This window comes from Vanrija pseudolonga, chromosome 1 (assembly GCF_020906515.1).
Source record: "Vanrija pseudolonga chromosome 1, complete sequence".
Lineage (NCBI taxonomy): Eukaryota > Fungi > Basidiomycota > Tremellomycetes > Trichosporonales > Trichosporonaceae > Vanrija > Vanrija pseudolonga.
The window spans coordinates 1,921,304-1,944,505 of record NC_085849.1 but is presented as its reverse complement, the minus strand read 5'-3'; the positions used below and the strand labels follow the sequence as shown (position 1 = coordinate 1,944,505).

At 60.9% G+C, this 23,202-nt stretch overlaps 7 protein-coding genes across 9 annotated transcripts; 3 read left to right on the top strand and 4 right to left on the bottom strand.

Moving 5' to 3' along the window:
• Positions 1-169: 169 nt before the first annotated feature.
• BCK1 (Serine/threonine-protein kinase BCK1/SLK1/SSP31) lies at positions 170-6,005 on the bottom strand. The gene is made up of 5 exons (XM_062767199.1): positions 4,189-6,005; positions 3,295-4,149; positions 1,170-3,252; positions 942-1,120; positions 170-893 (listed from the first exon to the last, which is right to left on the bottom strand). The coding sequence occupies exons 1-5, from the start codon at positions 5,134-5,136 to the stop codon at positions 357-359; spliced, it is 4,602 nt and encodes a 1,533-aa protein (XP_062623183.1). The 5' UTR covers positions 5,137-6,005; the 3' UTR covers positions 170-356.
• A 400-nt stretch (positions 6,006-6,405) lies between these two features.
• Positions 6,406-7,706, bottom strand: vps25_1 (Vacuolar protein-sorting-associated protein 25). 2 transcript variants are annotated; one of them, XM_062767197.1, is made up of 6 exons: positions 7,543-7,706; positions 7,351-7,496; positions 7,258-7,311; positions 7,125-7,216; positions 6,993-7,068; positions 6,406-6,838 (listed from the first exon to the last, which is right to left on the bottom strand). In XM_062767197.1, the coding sequence occupies exons 1-6, from the start codon at positions 7,686-7,688 to the stop codon at positions 6,720-6,722; spliced, it is 633 nt and encodes a 210-aa protein (XP_062623182.1). In that variant the 5' UTR covers positions 7,689-7,706; the 3' UTR covers positions 6,406-6,719. The 2 variants fall into 2 exon arrangements, with proteins under 2 accessions (XP_062623182.1, XP_062623181.1); XM_062767198.1 differs by having other exon boundaries at positions 7,258-7,496.
• Positions 7,707-7,886: 180 nt separating this feature from the next.
• On the top strand, positions 7,887-8,648 carry LOC62_01G000738 (uncharacterized protein; the record flags this gene model as incomplete). Its single annotated transcript, XM_062767196.1, has 1 exon — positions 7,887-8,648. One exon carries the CDS (start codon positions 7,887-7,889, stop codon positions 8,646-8,648), a length of 762 nt encoding a protein of 253 aa, XP_062623180.1.
• Positions 8,649-8,838: 190 nt separating this feature from the next.
• On the bottom strand, positions 8,839-10,092 carry LOC62_01G000737 (uncharacterized protein; the record flags this gene model as incomplete). Its single annotated transcript, XM_062767195.1, has 1 exon — positions 8,839-10,092. One exon carries the CDS (start codon positions 10,090-10,092, stop codon positions 8,839-8,841), a length of 1,254 nt encoding a protein of 417 aa, XP_062623179.1.
• Positions 10,093-10,396: 304 nt separating this feature from the next.
• Positions 10,397-11,718, bottom strand: smb1 (Small nuclear ribonucleoprotein-associated protein B). The gene is made up of 6 exons (XM_062767194.1): positions 11,486-11,718; positions 11,230-11,294; positions 11,072-11,165; positions 10,672-11,015; positions 10,561-10,620; positions 10,397-10,502 (listed from the first exon to the last, which is right to left on the bottom strand). Exons 1-6 carry the CDS (start codon positions 11,486-11,488, stop codon positions 10,484-10,486), a joined length of 585 nt encoding a protein of 194 aa, XP_062623178.1. The 5' UTR covers positions 11,489-11,718; the 3' UTR covers positions 10,397-10,483.
• Positions 11,719-12,635: 917 nt separating this feature from the next.
• On the top strand, positions 12,636-15,869 carry SPAC1F7.11c_14 (putative transcriptional regulatory protein). The gene is made up of 8 exons (XM_062767193.1): positions 12,636-13,086; positions 13,203-13,307; positions 13,389-14,256; positions 14,295-14,490; positions 14,528-14,580; positions 14,622-14,685; positions 14,723-15,059; positions 15,102-15,869. The coding sequence occupies exons 1-8, from the start codon at positions 12,980-12,982 to the stop codon at positions 15,790-15,792; spliced, it is 2,421 nt and encodes an 806-aa protein (XP_062623177.1). The 5' UTR covers positions 12,636-12,979; the 3' UTR covers positions 15,793-15,869.
• Positions 15,870-17,320: 1,451 nt separating this feature from the next.
• LOC62_01G000734 (uncharacterized protein) lies at positions 17,321-22,642 on the top strand. 2 transcript variants are annotated; one of them, XM_062767191.1, is made up of 4 exons: positions 17,321-17,597; positions 18,357-18,582; positions 19,960-21,084; positions 21,148-22,642. In XM_062767191.1, exons 2-4 carry the CDS (start codon positions 18,424-18,426, stop codon positions 22,519-22,521), a joined length of 2,658 nt encoding a protein of 885 aa, XP_062623175.1. In that variant the 5' UTR covers positions 17,321-17,597; positions 18,357-18,423; the 3' UTR covers positions 22,522-22,642. The 2 variants fall into 2 exon arrangements, with proteins under 2 accessions (XP_062623175.1, XP_062623176.1); XM_062767192.1 differs by lacking the exon at positions 18,357-18,582.
• The last annotated feature ends 560 nt before the right edge of the window (positions 22,643-23,202 follow it).

Sequence of the window (23,202 nt, the reverse complement as noted above, 5' to 3'; positions counted from 1 at the left end):
CCATTGGCCGTTGCAGAATCTTGCCCACTGATGAGATAACAGATGATCAACGGCATGTGGCGGAAGCCAAGAACTCTCGGAGATTTGCAGATAACAAAAGACTGGGCATCTAAGATCAGGGTCGGCCGTACCACTCAACTCCACTCCCTCAACTGCAGCCACTGAAAGGGTAACAAGAGCACCAGATACATGCCAGAGATTTTCACATCATCGCCCATATGCAGGCGGAACGGATGAGGGTTGGTATAGTGCGAAGTGAGGACGGTAAGGTGCATGGGACCGTGGGTAAGACAACAGGCCCCACTTGAGGCGAGGCAAGGGATGTTGAGAGGGAGGGGGATGGATGGTGGCGACGCTTAGAACACACCAGGAACAGACGCGCTCCGCAGAGTCGTCTTGGGCTGGCGCTTGGCAACGGCCTTGCCGATCGTACTGTTGCCAAAAGTCCAGTTGTGATCCGTGTCGAGGATGAACTCGTGCTTGAGGAGCTCGACGGCGACTGGACGATCTTTTGGCAATTCTGCCATGCACTTGGTGTACATGAAGTCGAGGGCCACCGACGAGAGATGAATGTCTGGGGGCAGTGGGGGTGCTGTGCGGGTTTGGAACAGCTTGACCATGGCGGCAACCTGCTCCAACTCGCCCCATGGCCGATGACCCGACCACATTTCCAGGACGACACATCCGAGAGACCAAATGTCGACCTTGCCCGAATAACTTCGTTCAGTAGCCGAGTGAAGGACCTCGGGGGCCATCCAAAAGATGGAGCCCTTCATGTTTGTGGCGTTGCCAAAGGAGTCGTAAGCGTCATTGGTGGTCTTCTTCGAGATGCCAAAGTCTGAGATCTTGCAGATGCCGTTTGCGTCGACCAAGATGTTATCGCCCTTGAGATCCTGAGAGCGTGTTAGTAAGTTGTGTAACAAATGACTGGGCACACGTACGCGGTGCCAGATATTCTGGTCATGTAGATACGCCAAGCCTTCAAGGATTTGGCGCGTAAAGAACTTGACCAGCTGCTCCTCAAAGCGGCCTTGATTTGGTGTGCGGTAGATGGTAGCAATTGTTCCACCTGGAACGTATTCGAGGAAGATCGACAGGTGCTCCACACTCGCCTCGCATCCTGAGCATCGAGTCAGCAAAGGAAATCAATCGCTCCACTCTCAACTCACCAAGGTAGGCCACAATGTTGGGGTGGTACAGGTCTTTGAGCAGGTCGATCTCCGACTTTAGGGCGTCCACAACCGACGTTTGTCGGGAATCGTTGCGTTCCTGCTCATTTGCGGGCAGCTCGACCTGCTTGACAGCCATCATGTCACCTGTCGTGACATTGAGCGCGAGGTACACTCGCCCGTAAGAACCCTTGCCGATGAGTTCACCCTTGACCCAGTTGAGGGTGACATTGCGATCCTCCGTAGACGGTGATTCGGGAACAGTCTGGGGCAAGCCCGAGGCGAGCTTGGAGGGGGTGACTTCGACAACCTTGTGGCCCCACATGCTCGAGCTGCGCTTGAGGCGCGTGACCTCGTCCTGCCGGACCGCGGCTGGTTCGGCAACTGCTTCCTTGTTGGCCTTGATCATTGAGCGTTTCTTGTCCGCCGCCTGACGGATGGAGCGACGAGTATCATTCTTGTTGAAAGCATCCTTCAGAGCCGCAAAGGCACCGCGGGCGTGAGCTTTGACAGTACCCTCTGGGTCTTTGCTTGATGATGACAAGATCGTCCCTGGCTGGTGACGGGCGGGGTGCACTGGCGGAGGTCGATGTAAATCCAAAGTATTGCGGGGCGATTCTGAAGAAGGAGTACTTGGTGTTGATACTGGTTCAACGATTGGCTTGTCAAGGTCCACCTTGGGGAAGAATTGCTGCAAGTTGTCGTACAGCTGTTCGGGGTCAGGACGGAACTGCCATTGTTCTCGTCGATCCTCATCGGTCTCCGAGTCCGACACTGATGACGGCCTCTGTAATGATCCCTGCGGCGGATGCGTGTTTACAGTGAGATTCGCGGGCCGGCGGGCGCCTCCGGAAGGAGCCATGATGAAGAGGGTAGCTTCGCCGTCGTCCGGAATGTTGGCACCGTGATGGTAGAGAACGCTCTGGGCTGCGCTCATGGAGCTGTGCTCTGGATGCGAGATCATGTGGCTCATGTTCCGCGTCCAGTCTGCACGAGCCGTGCCGTTGTCGTCCAGCGACAATTGCCTGTCGCCGGGGCGGATCGTCGTGGATTCCGAGATCGTAGTAGCCGTTTCCGAATTGGAGATGGAGTCACCAGTGTCCCGACGTGTCGGCCAGCTCACTGGCTGTTGGGCATATGGCAGCTGGCTGGCCGACGAGTCAAAGTAGCCCTGTCCATGTAGACGAGGGTCAGAGTGTGGGTCCGAGTCGCTTCGGCCTCTTCCACCAGATAGTGCCGAGCTTGATCGATACTCATCATGGTAGCTGCCATTCGCGGGCGGGCTTTCATCGTACATGCTGCTGTGTGGCCTGGCCAAGGGGGGTGACTGCATCGAAGTTGACAGCAGTGTTCCCGAGCGCGGCGACGAGGACGGGTCGGGCCATGACGGTTGCGGCGACGGGAACGGAATGAAGGTGGACGTGGTCGATGAAGGCGTTGGGTAGCGTCCGTCATGCACACGGTCGTTGGACTGACGGCGAGCCCCTGGGTCTGCAGCCGGGGTGATTGGGCGTCGACCGGAGGGGTATGGTGGTCGAGCAATGGGGAGTCCAGCAATGCCAGAGCCATTGTTGATGGGCCGCAGGTTGTCCGTTGACCGCACACCCTGCAAATGGTGGTTTTGATCGACATTGGTGTAGACGTAGGGAGGTTGGGAGGACTGAGCAGGCCTCCGTGTTCCTGGTACTGGTCTGGACGCCTGACCAGCCAGGCGGGGGTCGTTGGCGGTGGCTTGTATGTAACCCGGCGGGTGTGGGTTAACATACGAGTCGCCAGAGTACTGTGCTGGAGGAGAATATATGACAGGCCTGTCGTGCTGTGTCTCTGATGGACGGCGCGGCGGTAGGGTGTTGTCTTCAGTCGCAGTCGTCCAGTCGGTAGGGTCGTCGAGGTTGCGGAAGCGTTCTCGCCGCTCACGTCGCTCCACAGCAAACTGGTTGGGCCGTGGGTCACGCGTATCCCGCTCCCGAATCTCAGCATCCCATGCTACGTGTGCTGCCAGATCTGCGGCTCTTCCTGCGGCTTCCGATTCGCTGCGTTGCCGTTCACTATCGCGGCGACGCTCTGCCGCATCAAGCTGGCTCTGGTTACATTAGCGTTGCGTTGCAGGATGGTTTCCACTCACAGCCTGAATTGCATCCAGCCGCACTTGCTCCTCCCTCTGGCGCTCCTGCTCCAGCTGGAGTTGTTGCATCATTTGCCAGACCTCGCGTTCGCTCTCTTGAGCTTCCATGGCGATGATTTCGTCTTGACGTATGCGCTCCATCTTTTCCCTGGCCTCTTTCTGGACTTGTGCCTCTTCCTCTTGCTGGATTTGGAACACCAATGCAGCTGTAGCAGGATCCATGCCCGAGCGAATGAGGGCGCCAACACCATCTTGAGCTTGGCTGCTCGATCCGGCAGCGGAGGACTGGGCTACTGGGCGGTACGTCCCCTCATCGTCATCCAGGTGAGCAGCGTCTCTAGGTGACATGTAGGATGACGACGACGCTTCGAGATGAGGAGTGGCAAGCACGGTAGACTGATGGAGGGGAATGGAAGAGGTTGAGCCCGACGCCGTGGGCGAGCGTGAACTGGTCGAGGTATTCCAAGGTGGCCGTACTGTACCGTTGTCCTCAAAATCGCGGTCGCTCGAGCTGAGATGTCGTTCCATGTTTTCACCACTGCTTGCGCTGCTGTCTTTGGAAAGCCGGTTCTGGGGCGAACTGTACGGACCTCCCACATCCGTCAGGATGGGAGGCACACCTGGTCGTGAACGGTGAGAGGCGTCACCATTCTGTGGTGGTGGAACAATGGGGGCCGCTGTTGACACGGGGACACTTGTCTGGACAACGAGGAACTTGAGGCTTCCTTTCGAATCACCTTCCAGTTGGCAAAGGTGGAAGAGGGCGTCTGGTCCTACTGCAGACGGATCGGGCGCCTCGCCAATGTCTGTACGATAGATTGACAGTCCGGCGTGGTCCTCATCGCGGAGACGTAGCTGCGTTCGTTAGCATAAGGAATCGCCAAGCCCACTGACCCTTGAGAATACGCGTTCACGAATAGCTTCACTCGTGGTGAGGCCGGAGATGTCGACGTTCTGAAATGACTCATTATCGGTGGTCACCTGCAGCCAAATTCTCGAGTTGAGCGATCCAGCTCGGAGACGTGAGCCTCCGTGCAGAGTGCCTGTGCCGTCGTCTGGGCTCGCTACTCTGTGGATCTGGTTGCCCGCGTTCATCGACGACGAATCTGAAACAGCAGACAATGGAGCTGGTGTTGATGGTTGTTGGATAGGAGCAGAAACGCCAGAGTAAGGGATGTTGAGATTTGACGAGGGCGTTGTGGAAGACGATGCCCAGGGGGTCGAGGCCGACTTCTGAGGAGGAAGAGGAGGGAGGGCACGAGTGGGAGATGACGGTGCGTCCCGCGAAGACCTGCTACCATCGAACTGTACGCGCGAGTGCTCAGAGGTCGGAGTCGTGTATGCGCGCCGGTGTCGCTCAGGTTGAGGGGGCGGTTGTGGGGGACCAGAGCGCGCGTCAGAGCCGGCTAAAGGGGGCGACGCAAATGGCGCTGGGGGCGGCTGGGGAGACGAGCTCAGCGGCGGGACGACAGGCAAGGGGACTGGAAAGGTTCGCTGTTGGGCATTAGGGGAACTTGACAGGGGGTGACCCGACAATGTTCCAGTACTGCTGCTGCCGCTACCGCTTGGGGCGCGGGTCACACCAGATGGCACGGCCGACGAAATGTTGATGGGAGAAGAGTGGCTTGGTGAGATGTGGGCAGGGGATCGTTGGGGTGAGTGTTGCACTGGCGACGAGGGCCGAGAGTCGTCGCTGTCCGAGTTGTCTGGGTTTGCAATGAAGAGGCCTTGGACAGCTCTCCGTCGGGCACCTTGCGGGCGGTTACGGACAGAGCCGACTGGTGTCGCCGGGCCTGCCACCCCGGTCGACACGGTCAGCGTAGGCGGTAGCCTGCCCGACATGTCTGGTCATTCGTGAGTTCCGTGAGGACAACCGATGGGGGCAGGCAAAGTGTCCAGGTAGGGAGGTGGGGAACGATGGAGGCCGAAGTGGTGCGCAATGCGCGCGGGTGGCGGACGGCCCAGGAGTTTCAAGGGAGACGACGAAGAGGGGCCGAGATACAAGTGGGTAGGGCGATGTGTGAAGCGCGCGTTGGTCGTCGAAGTGGGGTTGGGACGAACTAGCGAGCGAGCAGGATGCAGGCTGGGCGCCAGACGCCGACTGATACCGGCCTTCCAGAGATCACAGAGTGGGCGCTATCGCGTTTGGAATGTGGGATGATGGCCCTTGAGAAGGATAGGTTGGTGCGAGCGCGGTGGACTCGACGGGCCGCGCGTGTGCGTTCCCCTTCCCACGCCGCTCTCTGCAGACTCGAAACGAGGCCCCGTCGTCGAGCGGAAAGGACGATTGGTGGGGAGCGTGTACGGCGGGGGAGCGAGGAGGGTCGGCGTGGCTTGTCCTAGTGTGTGTATGTGTGTATATGTGGGTGTGAGCCGATGGGTGGTATGCAAGGCGAAGGGGGGCCGGGCGTGCGTTGGGGGGGAGGGGGAGGCGAGGTGAGTGGGTGGTCGATGACGTTCCTGCCCCCGCCGTCGTGAGTATGTTCCGAGATGGGTGACGGTGGGTGGGGTGGTGCGTGCGCGTCGAGTTGCCCTTACAGCAGAGTGCGATGGCGACTTGTTGTCGTCGCGGCGACGGCTGGCGACTGGGACGATGTGGGCAGATGGAGGTTTGCGACGGCGACAGACGGGGATGGCGGTTGAACAGTTGCGACCAAGCAAGGCATACAAAGGGCGGCGGATGTGAGCCAGCCAGGGCGACTGGACTGGCTGGCTGGCTGGCTGGCTGGCTGGCTGGGTGCTGGCTGGTGGCTGCGGGCTGAGAGAGACTTGGGGGCGGGCGGGCCTGGGGGGGGGGGGAGGGGGGGGGGTTACGACGACCATAAACTCAACTCGACTACAACCAGTCCAGCGGCAAACCGACCGGGCAACCGAAACCATTAGCTTACATTTCCTAATAAGTCATTACAATAACAACGACGACGACGACGACGACATCGAGCGGAACCAAACCGAAAGCGACTGACGATTCCGCAACAATGGATCCCCCGCTTGATCTTGACCTTGGGAATGCGACACGACAACGACATTAAGTGACACGGAACCGCGGCAACGACTTCACATCCACATACCGTCCACACAACGAGCACGGCCAGAAATAGCAGACAATGGATTATGGGTTTCATGCCGTGTGATGCTATTCTAGGATAAGAGACTCGAGAGTACAACCAAGACACGGGCCCACGGAGAACAGTGTGGCAGTGGCATGCCGGGGACCTGGGTCAATGGATCTATGCCATCGCATCAAGCGTTGCGTGTGTGTGGCGTGATCCACACACGGTGCAATCTGCCACACGCCGATCCAGTCGACATGGTCATATCATGGTCCTGGGGCTCGCAGATCAGGGCCGAAGCGCCACGTCGCACCGCGCGCACACTGCCACGTCCTCGTCGCCGTCTCCGTCCGCCACGTCGGTGGGGCGCTCTCAAAGGAAGCGGACACCGTCACCAGACTCGCCCTCGCCGCGTAGCAGTTGCGCCTTGCCACGTTTCACCAGCGTATCGAGGCTCCGTCTCAGGAGGGTGTCGGGTAGGCCACGAAACTCTGTGGATCATCACGCGTTGTAGCAAAGCAGGATAAGCGTGCCGCAGCCATCATTCGTGACGTGGATGAGGGACGGCGGCAGTAACAGAGTAGAACAGGACAGGCGCATCTGCATCAGCGCATGATCTTGCCCCCACCCACCCACAGTACGCACCGGTTGTCTCCGCCAAGTCTCCGTCAGTGAGGTCGTAGAACGTCAGAATGGTGCCCGTCATGCCGTTGTCGGAGACCTGAACCATAGGGTCAGAGATATGGGCGTCATCACCTCAGCCCCAGCCCCACCCACCCAGTCGTAGATGATCTGGCCCCACTCCTCAGGCTTGCGCCAGAAGATGAGATAAGTCGCGGCCTGTCTTGGCGGCTCGGGCGCGGCGTGTCCTGGGGTCCGTCAGCGGGTTCCGCATCTATATGCAACCCACCCTCTTTGGCCATGTGCGCGAGGACCTGCTTCAGCGCAGGAGGCAGCAGTTTCCCTGCCGGGTCAGACGAGCACCCCACACCCGCGGACCCACGATTGATCGCCTTGTTGACAAACACATCGCCCGCGTCGGGACTGTCGGCGTTGACGGCAAACACGCGGTCGTGCCGTGCCCATCCAAGCACAATCTCGCTCCACAGCGCGAGCTGGTGCGCCTGCGTGGCCGGGTTGGGCTGGAGGCTAGGCGGCGTGAGTGTGCCTGCTGGCGGAAGAAGGGTCAACATACGTGAAGAACGGCGGGAACGACCACAGTGCAGGCAGCTTGTACCCCGAGCTCGTAGTCGTCGGGCGCAGCGCGCCGCTGTCCCCCGCCCCGCCGAGCGACGACGACGACGAGGCCGCCAGAGTTGCCGTGTCTGCTGCTAGTGACATGTTGTTGATGGTGTGGGGTGGAGTTTGCGATGACGAAGTGGAGGCCCGTCCCTGGAATCAATCTCAACAGTCAACCGATTGATTGGGAGCGGCGGCGGCAACGGCGCTGCTGCACTGTTTCAACGTTTCAACCTTCCCTCCACCTTTTGTTTCCCTCACACTCTCACTTCCGTCCCACCCACCCACCAAGCCGCCGCCATGAGCAGCAGCAGCAGCAACAACACCAACGCAACGGCATCAAGCAGCCGGCACTACCCCTGCAAGTGGGACTACTGCGCGCGGACGTTTGGCACGATCGACGAGCTCAAGGCACACTTCTCCTTCGACCACATCCAGCACGAGCGGCCAGCCTACATCCCGTCGCACAAGCGGCGGCGGCGGGCAGACGGCACCTGGGCGCTCGTCGAGGAGAACTACGAGCCGTCCTTCCCGGCCATCACGTCGCAGAGCACAGCCGATATCACGGGCTCAACGGCCCCGTCGTTCGCGATCCCTTCGCTCCCAGGCGCGCCGTTCTACAACGACGCCCTCGCGCCGCCCGACCCCGCACTGACGGCACCGGTGGACTTTGGCGCCTTCCTCCGCTCGCCTTCCCCGACGAGCCCGGCACGCGCGAGTATTCCCCTACAGTCGACGCCGGCAAGCCAGGTGCCCCCGCCGTCTAGCGCGCTCGAGGCGGCTGGGACGGCCGGCTCGTCAGCCGCAGGCATCAGCGCCGCCAGCTCGGGCCCGTTCCCCACCCAGGCTTTTCCTTCCACCCAGCTCTTCTCGCAGCCGTCCCAGGCCTCCTTGGCGGCCGAGCACAGCAACGACTCGTCCTGGGGCCAGCCGCCAGACGACGCCGGCGCACCGCGCCCCCCGCAGACTATTGCGTTTGGCGCAAGAGCCCCGCCGTCCGACTCGCCTGCCCGCCGCGTGTCCGCCAGCGGCGTCGGCTTCTCGTGGGGATTAAAGAAGTAGGCAGGGACAGCGGACAGACTGTATTCATACGACATGGGAGCGCGCGGCGCGGCTCAACCAGCAGACTCTATGTACAGGGTGCATGGTACGATTTACACTGATGCGGTCGGTCTAGGATGGTGGACAGATGCTATACTAATGCGTGATAGGATGGGTGTCTCTCTAGATGGCTACAAGCGGGAGGGTGCGGTTAGGCAACCTCGGCCACGACGGCCGCGGGTGCGGTGGCAGTGTCGGCAGCGACGCGCTCGGCGCTCACGCCCGCGCCCGAAGCGTCCACGGCGGCCACGACGGCGCGCGGACCACGCTTGGGCGGGAACTTGACGGTGCCCCTGGGCTTGTTCTGCCGCGAGTGGAGCAGACGCGCCTCGGGCTCGAGCTCGGCCACGAGGGCGGCGTACGCGCCCTTGGCGCCCCAGTACTCGAGCGCGTCCACCTCGGCGGGCGTGAGTGGCGTCGGGTTGTCGGGGTCGAGCTCTCGTGCGGGCGTCGGCTCGCGCTCGCCACGCTCCGCCTCGGCGGCGGCAGCGCGTGCCTCGAGCTCGGCGCGTTCCTCCGCCGACGGTGCCCATGCAGACGCCTGGAGGTACTGGATGAAGTCGGTGTACAGGTCGTAGCGGCCCTTGTGGTGGCTGGTCTTCCTGCCGTCGCGGTCGATGCCCTTGCGCGCGATGCGCCGCAGCGCCTTGGCCGTGATGGAGCCTTCCTCGGCGGTCGAGAGCCAGGCGTACACGTCGGCCATGGTGTCAAAGTCGCCCCGCAGCCAGGTGGCGTGGTCGAGGCCGATGTACTTGCACAGCGCGGCGGCGTCGTGCGAGAGGTGTGTGTCGACGGGACGGAGGCCGGGGAACGGCGAGTGCCGGAAGATGAGGCAGTGCGCGTGCAGCACCAGGCCGTGGACGCCCGTGCCCTGGCGGAGCAGCGGCGCAAGGAGCATCAGCGCCGAGCCGTAGCTGTATCCAAAGGACGCGAACTCGACGCCCTCGGGCGGGAAGAGCATAAAGTCGACCTGGAAGAAGTCGGCGGCGTCGTGAGGGCTCGCGAGGGAGGGCACGGCGGCGTACAGCGCCGAGGCGGGGAAGCGTGTCGACAGGCAGCCGCCGGAGCGCTGCCACTCGGTCGCGCCGACCGCGGCCGCGATGGCATTGCACCAGCGGCGCACGTCGGCGGAGTCGCTGCTGAGCGTCACAGTCGTCAAGGTGGCGTCGAAGGGATCAGCGCCCTCGACAACACCGCCCTCCCTGCCCTTGGGCGGCGCCCACCCCAGCCCAGCCCACCCGGCCAGGATGTCAATGTCGCCGTGGGTCGCCTTGCTCGTGAGCGGCGGGTACGTCTTCATGCTGGTGAAGAAGTGTCCGGTGCGCTCGCGCGCCAGCGCGAACATTGCGTCGTGCTCGGCCGTCGTGAAGCGCCGCGCCTCGGTGCCAAAGTTCTTGCCGCCCATGGCTGGTGGTGTTTGCAGGAGTGGAGTTAGAGGATGTAAGTATTGTACAGGGACGGGGAGAGTGACAGGGAGAGGTAGAGATGGAGAGATACACTTTGGAGGTATAAGTAGAAGACTGGGGAGATGGGGGAGGAATGGGAAATGAGGCCAGAAGCAGAACACATTGTGTGCACGGTCTAGACGGCCAGGGTGGCCGCGCCACTCTGCCGAGATTGACTCGGCACACACACACTCCGACTCGACTCGGCGCGGCGCCTGTACGCCGTTCTCGCATCCGACACACACACACTCACACATCTCTCCATCTACACAGCACACAATGCATGGCTTCGCCGGTGGCGGCGAGAAAGGCTACCTACCTACTAACACACGAGGACACGAGGGTAGCCGACTATGGACGGGGAGGGAATCTGCGGGGCGTGTCAGTGACTGACCTCTATCACAGGCTCTTTCTTCGCTACAACTCACCCAGGCGGCATGCCCGGTGGCAATGATCCAGGCGCGGGGGGACGGAATCCTGGGGGCATGCTGCGAGGTGGTCAGCTAACATTCTGGACAGACGCTCGCAGCTCGACTCACCCAGCAGGAGGAGGCATTCCTGGAGGAACACCGCCGGGGAAGCCTGGGGGCATTCCAGGGGGGAGACCAGGCATGCCAGGAGGGAAGCCAGGGGGCGGGCGCGCATATGGCATCGGGCGAGCAGCGAGCGCAGGGGCGCCGCCGCCGAGGGGCATGCCACGGCCAGCGGGCACACCACGGCCCGGGCCAGCCTGGAGCACAGAGCTCTCGGCCGAGCTGGGGGGAGGGCCCTCGACTGACACCGAGACGATGGTCTCGCCGCGGAGGATGACGAGGCCGAGCGTGCGCTTCTGCTGCACCGACGGGGTGGGCTCGCCGGAAGGCGTGTCCTTTGTCTTCTTGCCCTGGGCCGTGTCAGTCTCCTTCCCCACCCCGCTTGTACACCCAAACCCAAACCCACCTTGACAGTCCTAAACTCCTCAGTCTCGGCAAGCACAAAGTTCATGTGCTTGTCGTACGCGAGCATCTGGCCAACGAGCGCACGGCCGTCGTTCCTTTGCAGGTGTCAGTGAGTCACTCAACCTGGGTGGCGACTCGCGTCGCTCGCGCTCGACTCACAGGATAACCTTGAGACGGTAGTGCAGCAGCGTCACCATTTTTGAGTGCTTGGCCTTGGGGGGAGGCTGTGGGCGTCAGTATGCGCGTCACACGAGTCTTCCTCGGCGCCGTGTTGTTGTCCACCGCACGGCGGTTGTTTACACCGCCGCGCGCATGTCATCCACCTGGGACAAGCATGCCGCTGCGTCGACGCGACGCATAGCACACCTCCTACGCCGTTCGCGGCCGCCAACGCCGATGCAGCGCGCACACGCACCATTTTGGATTAGATCGAAAGGTTGGTTGCGCGGTGTTTAGGGGTCTCTCGACGTCGAAGCGCGAGTCGTGGGTCGAATCAGGCCGCGAAAAAGGGAGAAGAGAGCGCGCGCGGGTCGAGTCTCGTGTGCACTGGCGGCTGGGTGCGTGTCGAGATCGAGTTGTTGCGTCTAGGTGGTGGATCGAGGTGTGATCAACGATATCGATAAGTTGGAACTCCAACAACTGAAGTGGAGAGGGAGGACCACTCGTGGCGGAGATTCGGGAAATTGTGGCATGTGGCAAAAGGGGACCACTTCTCACCCAGGTGAGCTCGACTCTTTCTGGTGGTGTGTTTACAACCACATGCATACACTTTGCTTGAGCATGCAGAGGGGAATGCGGAGCGACGGGTACTAAACTGATGAGATCTAGAGTTGGAGCGAGCAGAGGGGACCGGGAAATGGACATAGCCGCGTCGCTGAAGAGACACCCCTCCTCGCAGGTCATGCCCTCCCCCGACGCTGTCAACAACTGCACGGCGTGGTTGCCGGTAATGTACGTCAGACTCCCCCCTCGAGCTAGTTGCACAGCCTGTCTGAACGGACAAACGCGATGGGATGCAGGCAGCGCTTCACGGCGACGCATGCCCATGGCCGCTGGGAGAGAGGCACTGCCTTGCTTGGTTACTCTGTGCGGACTTGGCGCCGGCCATCGCGATGACAGCATTGCCTATCTCTGCAGTTGACGCCCGAGGCCTATCACCACTGAAGCAAACCCCGGATCACCGGACTTTGAGCCTCGCCACGAGCCTCGCCACTCGTCGACAACGTGTGTGTCTGGAAGGATGGATGGGAAGGACAAGCAGTATGGAGAGCCACACATTGTGACCGTGAGCAGTGTCTTGAGTGCATGTTGACCCACACACGCCGAGAATGCGGGGTTGGGAGGCTGCTTCCCATTGCCAAGGTCGCGGTTACAAATAGTTGTAATGGCGGGCTTGTCCGACTAAGGGGGATTGATTGATAAACGCCAGCCATGACTTAATGCGCTTAAACCAATTGGCCACCTGACTTTGAGTTCACTCGCATGACTCGGCAACCGCCTCGATGCGACACAATGACCACTAGCCCAGGTCACATCTAAGACTTTCCATTCCTCTCCCCCTTTTCCTCGTCAACACAAGTCGCTCTCGCAGCGTCATCTTTGTACCACAACGTCGCCGCTCAACTCGGCGCATACCAGTCTTCCCCAGCTCGCAACAGCTGCTGCCATCGCACTCGCCGACACCGGCCAGCGCAGATCAACAACACTCAGGCTCTCTCTCCCACCCCTTTGAGCCCTCCGCGACACCTTGATCCACGGCTTCGAGCCGCCTTTTCCGCATCGCCGCGTGTGTGCTTCACCGCCATCGCAGCGCCGCGGCCAGGAGACCACCCTGCACCCAGCGAGCGCCTCGAGCACCCTCCCGCGCTCCCGCTACACCTGCCCTTCACCTTGACACCAGCTATACACCATGGCGGCGCGAGGCTCGTCGCCCGCCGGCACGGCGAGGGGACCAGGACCAGTTCGCCCCGATGACAAGCCCACGCGCCAGAGCTTCAGTTGCGCAGAGTGCAAGCGGTAAGTCGCACATGCTGCGGCAGGGCGGTTCCGGCGCTTGACTGTCCTTCAACGGGCATGTGCGCTGCCCCACGCCTTTAACCGCCCCTCCAACTCCTTGCTGATGCCTCCACCAGCTTAAAGCTCAAGTGCTCGCGCTCGTGGCCGTGTACGTCGTGTGAGAAACGCGGCTGCGCGCAGATTTGCCCCAACGGTCAGATGAAGTCAACAACTGGCAAGAGGTGAGTTCTGCTGCTGATCTGGCAGGGTGGCGAGGGCGCTGTCTGCCCTGTTGTTGTTGGTGTCTTGTCTAACACGCGCAGGTTGATTCTCGCCAACACTGAGGAGCTGCACCAGCGCATCTCGTTGCTCGAGGTTGCGCTCGCAAGAGCTCACGCCAAGACCTCAAACGACCCTCACCCCCTCCTGTCACAGACCTACCTGTTCACCACGCCGCAGGTGACAACGGGCAGAATGAAGCCTGACCCGGACACCGACGACGTCACGGACGGGGCGTTTGGTACTCTGACGATCAATCCAGAGGGCGAGGCGCACTTCATTGGCTCGTTTGCGGGAAGCCAGTACCTCCGCGACGAAGATGACACCAACTCGTCTCCCAGCACTCCAAGCGACTTCCATGCCATTGTTAGCGCCGAAGCGCCAGCACCAGACGGGACTGAGCAGCCTCGTACCCGCCGCCCAGCCTATGCAGACGGCGCGCTCGCTCTCCACGACTCGTTCCTACCCGGCGGTATCAACGGGTCCGACGTCGACACGCTCCGCGACCAGCTCCCAGACTGGGATGAGGAGGGCCGAGACCTCATGGAAAGCTACTGGGAGCATGTCAACTGGATGTACGAGCCCGTCCCGCGCACGTCGTTCGAGAACGACCACTGGTTCCACGCGTACGAACGGTCGTACAAGCCGCACCCGCACAAGCTCGCTTGCGTCTTCCTCATGATGGCAGTCGGCTCCATGATGGACCTCAAGCGCCAGCCATGGCACCCTCGGAGTGAGCGTCTGTTCCTTCTCGGTCGCGCGTGTCTTGGCCTCGTTGGGCTGGAGAATGCCAGTCCCGCGACAGTCCAGGCCCTCCACCTCATGGGAACGTACATCTTAAACGACAGACTTGGCAACGGCGCCGAGGTCTTCTGGCCTATCCTTGGCAGTGCTCTCAAGGTCACGCAGAGTGTGAGTGGGTGTGATGGTACTTGTCTGACTTGGCACAGCTCGGACTGCACAGGGACGGAACACACTTTGGCCTCTCCCCCTACGAGGTGGACGAGCGTCGACAGGTCTACTGGGAGATTGTCACCTACGACCGTCTTCAGGCCATGTGTTTTGGCAGGCCAGGGGTCATTACGAGCCGCACGAGCGACACCAAGTTCCCCGAGGAGGGAGCCGGCTTCAAGGATGACGACGGATGTGAGTACAGTCGAGGTCGCTGTCACTGACGCTTCAGTCCACCGTTCAAAGTATCGACTGATGGTGTTGATGGAGAAGGCCATTGACATTGTACGTTTGTTGCCTACGCTCTGTGACTAACCCCTCCCAAGCAAACACAAACGACTCCAGTCTCATACAGCAGTGTGTGCAAGTTGGACGCCCAGCTGGTGGAATGTGGGTGCCCCGTGCTATGACGTCGACTGACGACGAGTCCGCAAATCGTTGCCCGAGCTTCTGCTTCCGTCGGTATCGATTCTTGATCTTCCTTTTGATCGGGCCATTGGCTCTCACCTTGTGCTGCACCGACTCGGAATTCGGCTCATGGTGGCTCAGACTCGCCTCCTGCTTAATCGACCCTTCTTCGCACGAGCCCTCAAGGATCGACCCGATAACCCTGCTCGATCAAAGTATGGCGACTCGTTTGTCGCCTTGTATGAAAGCGCCGAGGATGTCGTCAACATTGTCAAGCAGCTCGTCATCTCCCACCCGTCGCTGATTGCGAGATGGTGGTTCTTCTGGTTCCATGCCTTCTCTGCCGCCGTCTGTCTGTGAGTAGTAACCCGCAGCCCGCTCGAAGCTAATCAAAAAAGCTCGGCCGTGGCGATCCGCGCCCCAACCAGTGCGTTTGCCACCCCGGCCTTCACCACCATGTCCATGTTGTGCGACATTTGCGCCGCCGCCCGAGATGGGTGCCGTGCCAAGAATGGTCTTCCGCTTCTATTGCGCCTCAGAGAGCGGGCTGCCGAGGCCTTCAACCCGGGCGTTCTAGCCAACGGAAACGGGCAGAAGGAACCCGTGGCGGAAACCGACGGCGACCTGGGTCACCTCAACCGGACTGCCAAGCTCGTACGTACGGGCTCGTTGTCTTCACCCAAGCGTGTGGGCTCGAACCATTCGCAATCACCAGGGCCGCAATCGCCACCGACCAACGGGGTACACGCTGCTCAGTTTGACCTTTCGGTCGGCGGCGTCCAGGATCAGCAAATGCCCAACTTGCACACGCTTGCTTCGCAGATCAACCCTCTGGGCATGTCGATTGACCCTGCCGAGTACGGAACACACAACTGGCTCACCGAGCTCGAGTGGCAGGGCAGCATGCTGAGCGAGGATCAACAGCGGGCCTATCTGAATTCTGTCGACAATCCTTTGAATGTGGACACGGACATGACAATGGCGCTGGGGCTTGGGCTGGGTGCTGCTGCCGAGTCTGACGAGTTTGGGTTTGACATTGAGACGTTTGTCACACAGATGGGTGAGCGCGGGTTTGGTGCGCCGTCGTAGTGTGTACAATGATTGGGATAACTTTTGTGGCATGCTCTGTAGTAGTATTGTGGCCAAATGTAATTGTATTATTGTTATTGTTGCTGATTTGTTTTTGTTTTTGTTTGTGTAGTGTGTGTGCTTGTGATCAGGTGATGACGATTGCGGGTGTGTGTGTATGTTTAGGGTTATCATTGTTAATAGAGTGTGTGGTATGGGAGTGGACCACCTCCACCGGGAACAACCAACAAAGGGGGCGGAAGGCCAAGGCCACAAAGGATTTTTGATGACAGGTGCAGGGGAGGAGGGCAAGGGGGGGGAGCAAGGGGGGAAAAGGAAGGTAGCAGCCAGCGCACTATAACGACCAAGGGGGGCTTTGGAAAGGCTTTGGCCGGGCCCTGAGATTGTCTCAGGGTAAAAACATGTCGTGTCGGCCCCGTCCCTGACTTGTGACTAGAAAGCTGCTTTTGCTGGGCGAGTGGGGAGTGACGAATGGACGAGCAGCCCGCGCGGGGGGGGGGGGGGGGGGTGCAGTGCAGTGCTGGATTGCACTGCAACAGCGGCAAAGAAAGCCAAGGCAGCGAGCAAGCGAGCATGCAAGCGACCAACGCGAGATGCATGCATACCTGTACCTAGTCAGGCAGCGCAGGCTTGGCCTTGGACGCGCGCGCGCGACAACCCCCGACGACGAACAGCCAGACCCAACCCAATCAATCCCCAGACCCCGCACACCTCGTCCGACGCCTCGTCGTCCGGCTCAAAACTAGTGCTTACGCCGCCGCCCACGCCCCCCCGCCGCCGCCGCAGCCGCCGCCGCCCCCGTGCCGCCGAGAGCACGCGCGCGCCGCGCCCAGACTGGCCTGAGCCTGCCTGCCTTCCTTGCTTGCTCCCAGCCGAAGATCATCATCCAAACCAGTCACTTATCCTGCGCGCCAGCCGCCGCCGCGCCGCCAGCGCCAGCGCCATGGCTGCTGGATGAAGAGCTGGCTGGTTGCATCCATCCACCCACTTGCATAGACGCTTTCCCTCAGACTCTGACGCATACGGCAGTAGCCGCAGATTGATTATACGAGTTGCAAGCCTGCACGCTGCTCGACGCCCCCGCTTCTCTCCCCCCCTTCTTCCCCCCCCCCCCCCCCCGCCTGCCCACCGCGCGCATCATCGTCACCCCCCCCCCCACCCGCCCAATATACACAACAAACGACCCACCGCCCCGGTACCCCCGGTATAGCCTAGACCCCGGCGGCGGCGGCGGCGTGCGTCCCTGCCCCTGCATTCCAACCTCGGACCTTTGTCGCCTTTTACCTCAGGACTAGACCACCCAGCGCAGCGGCTAGGGACCAAGGACAGACACTCTCTCTCTGGGCGACAAGTAACCCACCCAGGCAGCCAGCCAGCCAGCCAGCCAACCCGCCAGCCTTGCCGCCTGGGCACGGCACTACGACTACCTTGGCTCTACCACCAACCTTCCACCACCCTACCACCACCAACCACCGACCGACCGACCACACCACCACCACAATCATCATCATCATCCACACTCCGCACCCCTCATTACATCCTACAACTCTTTGCCGTCATCGTCAACCTTTGCAACAACGACTTGGCATACACTCCTCACCCACTCCCCTCCAACCTACTGCACCCCCTTCGCGACACAGCACCACCCTTCATCTACATACATACAGACCCGACAATCAACAATCCGATCTCGATTGGCTAGGCCCATAGCACACGCGCAGCCCGAACTCTGAACCGACGCCGCCGTCATCAAGTTTGATCGGATCGTGTGAGGGCCTGGGGTTTCTCAAACTCATCCCAGAACCGTGAGTGCTCCATCCTCCTCCCCTCGTCCCCTCTACCCCTCCTAGTATGCGCCCAGTCTTGTTTGCGTCTTGTTGGTCGTATCGGTTCACGGGTTTGAGTGACTTTGTGTGATTCCCCCCTCCGGCGTCTTTTTCAGTACCAGCCCTCTTACACACCTCCTTGTTGCCTCCTTGCCCGTTTGTTTCCTACTCCCCATCCTGCTCTCAGAGTCGTGTCCTGGGTACCCAAGAGCATGCTCTTGACGTGGGTTGTGTTCATATGGCGCTACCTGGCCTGCATGCTTTTGGGGAATCCGGTATCGGCGGCCTTGATTTCAACCCACCACCTTCATCCTACTGCTTGCTTCGCCCCCCCCCTCCCTCCCTCCCCTCCCCCTCCGCCCGATCCCCTGTCCCTTGTTCTGTTCTTGGCCAACACAACACGACGGGCGCTGGTTGTCGTGGACGCATAGCGCGTTGCAGGCAGCCTTGCATCCCCATGCATGGATGCGTGTCACTGGGCGGCGGGTCTCATCCCCAGTCTGCCCAAGAGCATGACCATGCATGTGCGCCCCGCAAAAACACACACACACGGCCGCAACGGCTTCGTTTGCCCCCCACCAATGCGCGGGCATTCCCTGGTGCAGGCCCCTTTGCTTGCCAACCAGATCGGCCTCCACCAAGCCTCGTCCTAATGGGCCACGTTTCTCTCTCGCTTGGCATGGTTTCCATGTTCTCGTTGTGACAGCCCTTGACGCGGTGTGCTCGCACGCGCGCCAGATGGGTGGGGCAATATGTGGAGTGGATACCGTCTTTGGCATCTTCTCTATGGAACGAAACCACCGAGATGGCAAACGCAGTCTCCGACGGCGGCGGCGTGCGGCGGCGTGCGGCGGCGTTAGGAACCAAGTGCCTGCCTGCATCAAATGGTGTGACCTTGGGATTATCATGGGCTGGCCGATTGGCCTGGTGGTGGTACCCGGCCAAGAGGGGTGTGTATGGGCGTGTGGGTCGGTGGGCAGACAGACACGGGTGCATGTGGTTTGTTGGATCAGCCCTGTAGCTGCTGCCGCCGCCGCTTGCTTGTCCCCCTCGGTGGTCGCCCGGAGGTGGTCACTCAAAGGCATAATGGCATACAGCCATCATTGCGTTTTGCGGGGGCGGGCGGCGGCGGCGGTTGGATTTGCGCCGTGCCCATGACAATCTTCTTTCCAAGGTGGTGTCAATCTGGAGCCGGTAGAGCTTTAGCAAGGGCGTTTTGGCTCTGGGCACCTGGGATGGCGACTCCTGACGCAGGTGGGCCACCTGGCCAGGTGCAGGTGGCCAAGTGTCCTTGCTACCTCCTTATGGCTTGCCTGGCATTACATGGTTGGGCTTGTCCGAGGACCCTGAACCGTGGTGGTGGTTATATTCCCCGCCATGGCCGCGCCGTGATGGGTGGTGCAGTGCATCACCCACCACTAACCGGCCGGCGCTTTCGGTTGCGGGTTTGATGTCTGTCGTTGTTGTCGTGCCCTGAGTTTGTCCTCGTCGCCCGTCGTCGCTCCTCTCCCCCCTGACGCTTTGCGCGCGCGCGCGCGCCGACTGCCCCTGGCTCTCGACACAGCCTAATTTTGGGCGTCTGCCTCTTGTTTCCTCCTCCCACTTTATGCCCCTCGCATTGTTTTCTTTTCTTTTTCATTGTTCTGGTTGTGTGCCGCGCGTGTGCCCCCTTTTTTTATCGCGGTCAAGAGATCGCGGGGTCTCCACACATCACGAGCCGAATGGTCTGTCTTGTCTTTGCTTTTTACGTAAAACTCCGAGTCGGTCGTGCGTGCGTGAGCATGGGTCCGTGTGGTGGTGGTCGGTCGCCTGAGTCCTATCAGGCCGAGTGGCCCTTTCCCCCCTCGCCTCGCCAGGGGCAAAAAGGAGCAGCGGCGTGGGCAGGGCACGGCAAAGCGAAAGACAAGACGCACCGTGCACAATAGTCGTTTTTGTGCAGCCACCCCCGCTGCGTGCACCCACACCCAGACACCCAGAGCCAGGCCCAAACCCACACCACCCACACACACAACACACATACACTGTCTGTGTGTCACGAAACGGCCCTCGCGCTTGTGCTTGTCGTGGCCGCTTCGTTTGTTTTCAGCACCTACACCTTGTGAAAGCAAAAGGCCATTGTTAAAGACCTTGTACCTCGGGGAGGGCACTAGCCAGGCCTCCTGTGCGCGTCACCACTCCTCCAGCACTCTTTTATCCTTTTGCAAGAACAATCACCATCCTTTGCCCACCTCCACACTTGCAAACCCCCTCCCCCCCCTCCCCCCGTCATCATGCTCTGCGCTCCAATCCCAACATTGTTGAATTTCTTGCGCTAACCTCGTCCTCTCTGTTCCACTTGCAGCCTATCCGTCACACAATGTCCACATCGGCAGTCTACTCTCCACACCAACCATCTTCTTCCACTCTGCCAACAACATCCGAGTCGACCGTTCTTACCAGCACACGCTACAGCCGCGGACGGTCGGCCAGCAACTTGCAACGCGCAAACAGCTCTTCCCCTCCTCCTCGCCCCAAACTCACACGCGCTCAACGGAGCCAGTCGACCAAAGAACAGTCACCCGACAAGATGTCGGCAAGCTCCAGTCGCGCCAGTGCCGCACACGCCTCTGCGTCTGATGACGCCGTCGAGGCTCAGGTTGCCTTGGACACTGGACTCGACACCAACAAACAAAACGATGATGACGACAGGATGGATGCCGACGAGGAGGGCGAGCCAGAACTCGACAACCTCGACCACGACATTGAACCCGAAACGGCTGATAGCCCAGTGGCGGGGAATGAGTCGGGAATGGAAGAAACCCCTGACCCTCCTGCAGAGTCAGCCGTGCCGCATCAAAAGATCATGCTCGTCATTGCCCGCAAGAGAAAGGTCGACGACGACACGACGACTGTCAGCTCTGAAGTTGGTCTGGATACTCCAGCTAATGCTGCAACGCCGGGAACCAGCGACCTCCCCGGCGCGGAAGAATCAGCAGGCGAGGCCGTTGGTGACGACGACAAGCCACCCGCCAAGGCCCCAAGTGCCGCCTCCGAAGGCGTCCATGCCACGGACGCCACAGCAGCCACCTCTACTTCGACCACGGACGCTGAGGCTGAGGCAGCAGCGACTGCCGCTGCTGTTGCTGCCGCAGCAGCGGCAGCTGAAGCCGAAGCTGCAAAGCCCAGACGTGCCCCTCGAAAGCGTCGAAAGTGGCTCAGGAAGGGCGAAGTGGACCCTGATGACCCAAAGGCAGTGGCGGAACAAAAGGCACGCCATGCGTTGATCGACGCCGCCCTTGTTGCACTCGACGAGCAGGAGAATCTTGTGCTTGACGGTACCCACCCAACCCTTATCGCTCTATGGGAGGAGCTCGACCGAAGACGTGATCTTTTGAGGTCTCGGCTTGACACTGAGATTGAGCTCGAACTGGAAGAGCTCGAAGGTTTCAGGAAAGAGCGAATTAATCAAACCCACTTTCAGTTCCATGTGAGTGACACGGAGCGCCAACAGGCACACGTGATTGCGGCTTTGCAACTAACACCCCCGCAGGCTGATTGTGAGGACCTGGCACTCGAGCTCATGTTTGAGAACAGGCGCAAGATGTCTCGTCTTGTTGCCGAGAAGACATACCTCGACCGACACAAGGCATCTACAAAACGCAAGTACACCAACATGCCCACTCTGGGCGAAGGCCGTGGCTCGGGCGGCTGGCCTGTCCCTACCTCCAAGCTGCTCTCAAATGGCACCGAGCCTACAGTTGAAACCTTTGTCGATGGCGAGTCGCGTGAACGGCGCGACATTGTTCTCGGTGTCAAGCCCATCGCCGAGGACGACCTTGAGGACGACATGATTCGCATGGGCCTGATAGAACCAAGACCCGAGAAGATCAGGTCGTCCCCAGAACCCGCCGTGCGCCCGCTGGTGTATGCAGAGGCCGAACTACCCCCTCGATCGTGGTCGAGGCCGCCTACTCAGGACCCAGCGTACGCCCCGAACAAGGCGCCCTTCGCACGACAACCCTCATCCACGACGGCCCCAGCCTACCCCGACAACAAGTCTTACTCGACTGCTGAGCCCGTGTACCGCCGACCCTCTCCTCCACAGGTTGCAGCAGCTGTGGCCTCTGCCCCTCCCCCGCCACCTCAGCTTGGACGACCAAGAGACTTTGATGTCTACCGCCAGCGTTCATCAGACAATGTCGAACCTGAGCGTGAAATCCTCCCCGCCCCACGCTTGTTTGACCGACCTCCTGCACCCAGGCATCCTGGACCATTTGACGCGCCACCACCGCACTGGATCAATGACCCTCGGGATCCTCGAGCAGAGCCTCCGCTCGCGCCCCCGCCTCGAGCCGACCCACGCGATATCCGGGCCGACCTTCGGGATCCGCGCGCGGACCAGCGCGTTGACCCACGAGTCGACCCCCGTGCAGACCATCACATTGATCCTCGTGTCGATCCACGTGTTGATCCTAGAGGCGATCCTCGCGACCTTCGGCACGAGCCTCTTGCGGATCCCCGCAACCTGCGCGGTGACCCTCGTGATCCTCGTGGTGCTCCCCCTCCTCCCTCGCGCTACGACGACCCACCAGGTGGCTGGTGGGGATCCTCGAGACCCGTCCCCCCTCCAGTCCCTTTCCACGAGCGCTCTCACAGTGGCCGATTCGCCCCACCACCACCACCTCCTCCCGCCGCTGGCCTTGGCTCTGCTCGTCATCCCCCTCCACCACCACTGCCCTCGTCCGGTGGCCCACCCGCCGGCGACCCATACTTTTGGAGAAACGATTGGAACGGAGGGGCGCCACCTCCCCGTGACTATTACGCGCGCGACCGATATGGGCACCCACCACCTCCCGACCAAGGTCGCATGTACCCGCAAGGCTCGAGTACGCCTGCAGCGTATGCCACGTCGCGCGGCCCATAGAAGCTCTCGCACTTCAAACCTAGCATCATCAGCAAAATCTTGCTCTTCACTCACTTCAACTATTTAGCATCTTTGTTCTATGTTGGCCCACGGGTTCCTGTTTGAGATGGCGTCATGTCACAGTGTATGCATGCATTGTACCCCCAACCTGTTATCTATGACGTGGCGGAGGAGGCCGATCTGGGCGCCGACTAGTGTGTGTCAGCCCAATCATTTAGACGGCGACGCCCGGCTCTGTTGTCGAGCGGCGGGTCAGATGCCGACCGAGGGCGAGGAGGAGGACATGTGCTTGTGGAATAGCTGGAATAGCTGGAATGCGCGAGGTCGCTCGACATCGGACGACGGCCGACACCGAGCGCAAGCGCCGCGCGCGGCCGCTTGGTAGCGCCAAGGCAGGATTAAGCGGGTTGGTGGAGGGCGGACAGAGGGATTGGAAAAGAGCACGCCGCGGAGTGGAGATTGGCCACGGGTATACCGCTGGGCTAGGCGGGGGATGCGCATGCAGCTCGCTGGCTGGCTAGCACGACGCCACTGCGGTTGAGCGGGCCGCGAGGCGCCGACCGACGGACCGACGCCGGCGTGGTCATGTCCATGTCATTTCGCTCGCTGGCGCTCGCTCGCTCGACGCAAAGTCGGCTTTCGCCGGGGTGCGCGGGGCAACAAGCCCCCTGGGTGGATTAA